Raw genomic sequence first — 7,072 nt, 5'->3', positions numbered from 1 at the left:
TCCAAGAAGAAATACTGATTTCCTAGAGCAAACTATGCTAAGTACACATTTTTGTTTTGGTTGCAATGGGGGACGGTGGGAAGGCTACTGTTTGAGCTTTCACAAGTGAAAACCTCCAAGGTGGGTTTTTAAAAGAACTTGCTCTGCTTGGCAGTCAGAGTTCAAAGCCCTGGTGGGAAACTGTAAATGCTAGCCTTTAATTGTAAATGAACTCTCCAGCAACAAGGGGTATAGAGTCAAGTAAACGTTAACAACTGATTCTGCTGTTATCAGTAGTTTCCTTTTAAAATCCAGTGCCTTCCATCCCCCCCCCCCCTCCCATTTTGCAGACCATTTCTGAATTGAAATACATCTTGGGGAAAACTGGCTGAGGTCATGAGTAATGGGGTTGCCCACAAGGCTATCCCTGCAGTTGACTTCTCTCCCTTTGTCACCAAGCCGTGCCTTATGAAGCTGTCTCTTTGGCATATTATAGGTCCTGCCCAGGGGGCTGGCCCAGAACTGCAGGGTTTTACCTAGAGAATTTGTTTATTTTATTGCAGGAACGTAAGATGTTATCTAAGGTGCTTTGACACGGCTCATAATATTGCTCTCCCTCTGCATAAATAGCAAATTCTTTCCGTGTTAACACTGTTCATGTCTCAGGCAACAGCTCTTCAAGGCTGTGCCGGAATTATAGGCCACTTTGTTTGTGGAATAGCTTGGGAAGCTTGGCACCATTGATTTGCATCAGTGCCTCCGGAATAGCCTTTGCCTTCTCCTTAAAGATACTATCTAAACTGTGAAATTCATTAAATAGCCCCAGAAATGGATCAGGTTATTTAACACAACATCCCTAATGGCGCAATATCTCAGCTGTCTGCACTGATAGTGAACATTGTCTTGGACAGTGTTATCAGCCCAGGACACCCGCTATGAATATTGATCCCGAGCTTGTTACGGCCATCAGTTGCCATCAGGACAGGTCAGGGTGGGAACCCACCTAGCATCAAAGCAATTTAAAGACAGCACTCAGGCAGAATTTTAATGCCCACGTTGAAAAAACAAATCAACTCCATGCACAAAGGGAAGGTGGCTTGCTGGATATGGATATATTTATTATACAGGAACACCTCGGGTATAAATACGTGGGTGAGGACATTAGCGAGTGAACACAAGGCCAAATTGTACCAATCGGAGGTCTCACTGCCTCCTGGTCATTCACAAAGCCGGTGGCCAGAAAGACAATTCCCTAAGGCCTCCCCCGCCCCTCGCCAAATTGCAGAATTTTGCCTGTCTGTTGGGTGGGGTGGTTCTCTCTAAAATGGGTAAAAGGGAGCATTTTCTATTCCTTCAATGCTGCTGGTACACACTACAGTGTTTCTTTTGCATCATCTATTTCCAGAAGCCAAGCACATAACCTGAGCTGCACTGAACACACGTATTAGAAAGAGAGATGAAAAAAAATAATAATAAAGGGCCAGGAAAAATTGATAATAACTAAAAGAAGTTATTAAAGATTGAGTCTTAACGAACGTGGCCTTTATGCGTCCTTGACTTTGTCTCCAATTTGTTGCTTCTCCCTTTTCTGCTCCTTTTCTATATGTGACACCTGCGGACCCCAAAGGAAAGGGGATTCGTATCATTGAAACAAAATTCTTTTGAGGCAATTTATAAAGCGAAAATGGAAATGACCCAGGCTGGGATGGCTCTTAGCTGTCTGCAGCCATCCCTGTCCCTCTGGTTTGGGTATGAGGTGCCTCTGGAATGACAGCCCATCTTCCCGTGAAAATGGCCTCAAGGTTGCCAACAGGAGAACAGAAGAAGGACTATGGGATGCCACAGGTGCCCATTCTGGAGCTACCTTAAGCAGATCTCTTTCTACCCTGAAGAACCTAGATATGAAAAAATATGAATGTGGGTGGGAAAAAGTAAAAGGGAGCTGGGATCAATATAGGGAGGGAGGGAGAAAGAAAAGGAAATTAAAAAAGAAAAAAGCGTGTGATCTGGGTGAGAAAGAGCTGTCAAAGCAGAAAGCAAAATACCCTAATGGGCATGTGTTCAGGAAGGTTCTGTGATGTGCATTCCAGGGTCCCGGGTGCCACTGTTTAGTTCCAGGGCCACCTTCTCTTTGGTGTTCACAGGGCGTGCATTGCCTCTGGTGGGAGGTGGGCCAGGGGGCTCGGGCAGGGCACTTCCTTTCCTGCTTTCCTGTAAAAGCACAATCCATCAGGCTTTAGAACGAGAGCTGGTTTGAATTTCGGCAGGGCTTTAAAGTCGGCAGGGAATAGAGGGGCCGCCTCTGGGAGGGGCCACAGGTTTGAATGAGAAAAGCTACGAGAAACCGGCAGATAGGGTCTTCTCTTCAACAACAGATGGGATTAACAGCGCCCCACCCACGCCCGCACTTTAATGGGCCAGTTTCTCCACCTCTTCCTACTGCTACCTTCTCGGACCATATTAATTGCCAAGTCATTGTTTGGGAGCCCCATGGGGCAGGGAAGAAGAAAGGAACAGCAGAGTTTGAAGTGGTTCTGGGAAGAGGGGTGGGAGAAACCTCAGAATTTGCCGCTGGGATAAATACTTACTGCTCATAGACCGCTCCCCAAGCGATGAGAGGAAAAAGGAATGTTAAGATGGACGTGGCTGGGGGAAGTTTCCCCCAAGGACTGGATGTGCATCATTCCATGGGACCTGGCGGGGCAGATGGGAGCCCTTTCAATTATCTCTGTTCTCTGACTTCAAATTCAAACCAGACAAGCATCTTTTAACCTTTTTCCTCCTGGGGCTAGAAGGAGATGGGGGTCAGAGATGCAACCTGGGTCCCAGAGACCCAATTTCTGTTGCAAATGATTGAATCTGTAACTGGGAAGAAGGGCTGAAGGGCATCAGGGTTATGCTTGGCGTCTCAGCAAGCCGGGGGCAGCCACCCTCGCCTGGCTCACCGGGCCTCACCAGGGCATCTCCCTCCCCTGGCTTTGAACCCGCAACCTGACACGGTTTCCACAGCGGCGGGGCACCCTGGCGGGGGGCGGGGGGGGGGGTGGTTGGACCTCTCTCCAAAACCCCTCCAGCTCTCCTGACCCTGCTGGGCTAGGCTCCGGCTGGGGGCAGAAGGGAAGAACTTTCTCCCTTCATTCCTGAGATGGCAGGATATACTGGAAAGGATACAGGTCCGGAAAAAGAAGACCTAGGTTCGAATCCGGACGCTGTCACCAGTCAACAGTAACCCTGGGCAACTCCTCATCTTTGAACCTCAATGTCCTCATCTTTAAACGGGGATAATAGTTTTGCCGGGCCACTCCCACCTCACAGGGATGCTCAGAGAATCAAACGAGATCGCGCAAGCCCCGGGGCATTGTGAACCGTAAACCGTGAGAACGTTAGAGCCTTTCAGTCCGAGGTGACCAGGTCTGAGGTCACCCCTGTGATCCACAGGCGCGGCAGATGTGCTGAGCGTTGCCTTCGAGTAATCAGCGCTGGCCTCAATTACATCCCCAATTCAAAGTCACGGGGGAAAAGTCACAAATGCAAGCGCAAGTCAGTGTGTGTGGGGGGGGGGGGCGGGGGTGTCCCCCAGGAGGGAATCGTAGCGCGATCCCTCGCTCGCGCACGCCAGCAGTCCCCGTGGGTCGGGCGGAGGCGCGCGGAGCCGGCGGCGGTGTAGGGGCGGGCGCGCGCGCCGGGCTCACGCAGGCGCCCCCGTGCCGAGGCCAGCGGCCCCCGCGCGGCGCGGGACAGTCGTGGGGCTGCGGCGAGCGCGCCCTGCACGTGGTGGGGGCCCGGGCCGAGCAAGTGCCAATCCCGGCGCTGCGCCCCCGCGGCTCTCGCCCAGCCCCGCCCCCGCGCCCCCCTCCCCGGCTTCACTTGGCCGCCGCGACCCTCCTACTGGCCGGAGAGCGGCGGCCCCGCCACAGCCGAAGGCAAGCCCAAGCGCGGCCATCCCGGACCCCGCGCCGCCGGCCTCGGGCCCGCGGGCGGCGGGCATGCTGGCATGGCAGGACGGCGGGGCCAAGGCGGCTCCCGCCCACCACAAGATTTCCTTCTCTGTCCTGGACATCCTGGACCCGCAGAAATTCACCCGCGCTGCGCTCCCGGCCATGCGTCCTGCTCCCCGGGAAGCCAAGAAAAGTTTGGCAGAGGCCGAAGCGGGGAAGGACGCCAGCCCGGGGGACTCAGCTCGGCAGCGGGAGACCCCTGGTAAGGATGCGAAGCGGTCCCCAGTTCCGGGAAGCCTCAGCCCAGATGATGCCATGGGGGAGTTGGAGGCGCGCGGGGGGAGAGGGGGAGGGCAACCAGGGACAGAGTGAGCGGCCCTTAGCGGAGCGTTCGCCAAAGGGAGAAGGCCACCCGGGACGAGGTACAAAGTGTTGCCTTGCCTCTGTGTCGGAACTGAATTGAGGCAGAAAAGAGGCCCCCAACATCCTGGGTCAGGGATTTGCCTACCAAAGCTGGTCCCTACTCACCGGCCAAGTCACTAAGCGCCACAGTTCTGTTTTTTTGCTCGGCAGTGGAAACTCAACAGCGGGCGTCCACCTTATTATCCAGGCTCACTCATTTATCGGGCATTTAATGCGCCCGCTACGGGCCAGGGCCTAGCCTAGAGACGGGGATAAAAGTCATGGAAAACTTCAGAACCCACGAGGTACAGAACATCATGAATACTGCCTCCATTTTATGATTGAGGAAACAGAGGTGAAATCATGTGGAGGGGTCTTCGTGAGTGCGAGGTCAGGTTTAGGCACCGCGTGCCCACTTCCAACCGCCCTTCCCACCATAGAGACACCTGCAGAGATGCCGCTGCCCCAAGCGCTCTCTCTCCCCAGACCCAACCATTGACTGGGGTGGGATCAGGGATGGAGTGGGGCGAGGGGAGGCCGCCGTGGTCCTCTCTCCTCGAAACATTTTGACCTAACTCTGGTGGACACTTGATGAGAAGCCTGGGAGAGTTTGTGTGCCCGGAAGGTAGGACAAAAGACAGCAGGATCCGGGCTGGGTGAAGCGTGGGCACGAGGCTCCCTGGAGAGACGCTGAGTCCGGGCGCAGGTCCGAGAGACGCTGGATGTGGCACAGCCCCCCGCTTCTCCTCCCCAAGTTTGGCAGTGATTGTCTGGGCCTCCGGGCGCCTCTGGCGGCTGCGCTTGGGCCAGGGTAGTCTGCCTGGTAATTGTTCGGATCGCCCCTCGGAGGGGCCGCTCTCCCCTCCCCCCACCTCCATGATCGATATTCTATTACTGGCGCCTGCATATCTCCTGCCCGCAGCTTGCAGGTACCGACTTCAAACCCCCTTTCCCTGTCTGATCCTAATATTGTTCGATTAAAACTTACCTTTAATAGATGACATCTATCGATCCGGCCCCGCACAAATCTGAAACTCTATTAACACGGCAGGAGAGAGAAGATGGGAAAGAGGGAATTTCACTTTAAGGGGGGGGGGGGGTTAATAACTTCTTTTTTAATTGCTACGAGTTCCAGACCAAAATAGGCTTCTAGCGACCAGAGAGACACAGCCCTAAAAGCACTTGACATTTCGATGTCTCAACGTACAGTGATCCTACCCTCCCAATATTGTCCAATATGGTCATTATTTTTTCTTAATGCAAGGTGTCACTCATTCATTCAAAACACACTTCTTGGAAGTCAGCTAGGCGGCAGCTGAGTAAAGGGCAAGAGGATACCGCACCCCTAAACCCCAAATCCTGGCTTGCGAGGATGTGTGGTCGCGGGGGTGGGGGTGGGGGAGGGGGAGCGCGGTGCCGGAGAGGGGCCGACCTGGGGGCTCTGAAAAAGAACAGGAGGAGGAGGAGGTCTGGGGACCCGGAGGGGCTGGGTCGTGCGGGGCTTCTGGTCACCCGCCCCCTTTTCCACTAGATGCTGCGGACCGCGGCGCGGGCGCGGCGTCCCCCTTGGAGGGCTCGGAGGCCGAGGAGGCCGAGGAGGAGGAGGAGGAGGCCGAGGACGCGGGGCGGCGGCGGCGGAGGGAGCGGGCCGCGCGCCTGGAAGCGGACCCGGCGCGTTCCCCCGAGTCCCGGGCGGCGGCGTTGGCGGCGGGGGAGCGGGCCCCCGGCGGGCTGGCGGGCTCCCCGGGCTCGCCCGACTCCCCGCGGCCCCGGCGCCGGCGCACGGAGCCCCGCTGCGCCAAGCCCAGGCGCGCGCGCACCGCCTTCACCTACGAGCAGCTGGTGGCTTTGGAGAACAAGTTCCGGGCCACGCGCTACCTGTCCGTGTGCGAGCGCCTGAACCTCGCGCTGTCGCTCAGCCTCACCGAGACGCAGGTCAAAATCTGGTTCCAGAACCGCAGGACCAAGTGGAAGAAGCAGAACCCGGGCGCCGACGGTGCGGCGCAGGCGGGGAGCGGCGCGCCCCAGCCCGGGGCGCCCGGAACGGCAGCCGCGGCGGGCGGCGGCGGCTCGGGAGGCAGCTCCGGCGCCCCCGGGCCGGGCGCGCTGCCCTTCCAGACTTTCCCCTCCTACTCGGCGGCCAACGTGCTCTTCCCAGCCGCCACCTCCTTCCCGCCGACGACCGCCGCCGCCGCCGGGGGCCCCTTTGCGTCCTTCCTCGGACCCTCCTACCTGACCCCTTTCTACACCCCGCACCTATGAACCTGGAGCTTCTCGGGGGTCCACTTCGTCGGGACTCACAAATGACTGGCGGCGTCGTGTGGTCCCGGTTCCACCGAGGGGCGCCGACGTGCACGGCCCGCCCCCTCGTGGTGAGCGGGTGTCTGCGCGCCGCTTCCTTTCCAGCTGTGGGGAGGCGCCACCGGAGGGCAGGGAGAGGCCGCCTGCCGACTCCCGCAGCGCCCCTTGCCGCCGCGCCGACCCCCTGAATCCACGAGATCCGCAAAGGGGATCAAGGATCTGCCGTCTTTAAAAGTGCCCCGAGATGAAGGCTGTCCTCAGAGCTTCGCGTTTCTGAACTTGGCTCTTCGCTTTGGGTCAGGCTCCATTCGGTTCAAGGGCTCCTTTTGAGGGTCTGGGTGTCCCGAGCAGGGCTAACACTGCCGCGCAGCTGGGTTGCAGATGCCGGGGACCCGAGACTTCCTGCCCACGGGTCGCTCACAATTAGGATGGAATCTTCGAACATTTTAGCT

The 7,072-nt window shown here is 57.1% G+C and overlaps 1 protein-coding gene and 1 long non-coding RNA gene across 2 annotated transcripts; one reads left to right on the top strand and one right to left on the bottom strand.

Moving 5' to 3' along the window:
* Window positions 1–1,138: 1,138 nt before the first annotated feature.
* LOC125148192 (uncharacterized) lies at window positions 1,139–4,680 on the bottom strand. Its single transcript, XR_007145449.1, has 3 exons — window positions 4,446–4,680; window positions 2,568–2,673; window positions 1,139–2,190 (listed from the first exon to the last, which is right to left on the bottom strand). It is a non-coding gene; the product is annotated as an uncharacterized LOC125148192 (long non-coding RNA).
* On the top strand, window positions 3,966–6,581 carry NKX1-2 (NK1 homeobox 2). The gene is made up of 2 exons (XM_047826004.1): window positions 3,966–4,179; window positions 5,851–6,581. Exons 1-2 carry the CDS (start codon window positions 3,966–3,968, stop codon window positions 6,579–6,581), a joined length of 945 nt encoding a protein of 314 aa, XP_047681960.1.
* The last annotated feature ends 491 nt before the right edge of the window (window positions 6,582–7,072 follow it).

The sequence above is a fragment of the Prionailurus viverrinus genome, chromosome D2 (genome assembly GCF_022837055.1).
Source record: "Prionailurus viverrinus isolate Anna chromosome D2, UM_Priviv_1.0, whole genome shotgun sequence".
Taxonomy (NCBI): domain Eukaryota; kingdom Metazoa; phylum Chordata; class Mammalia; order Carnivora; family Felidae; genus Prionailurus; species Prionailurus viverrinus.
Note: the sequence above shows the minus strand (reverse complement) of the source record. Positions and strands in the feature narration are given on the sequence as shown.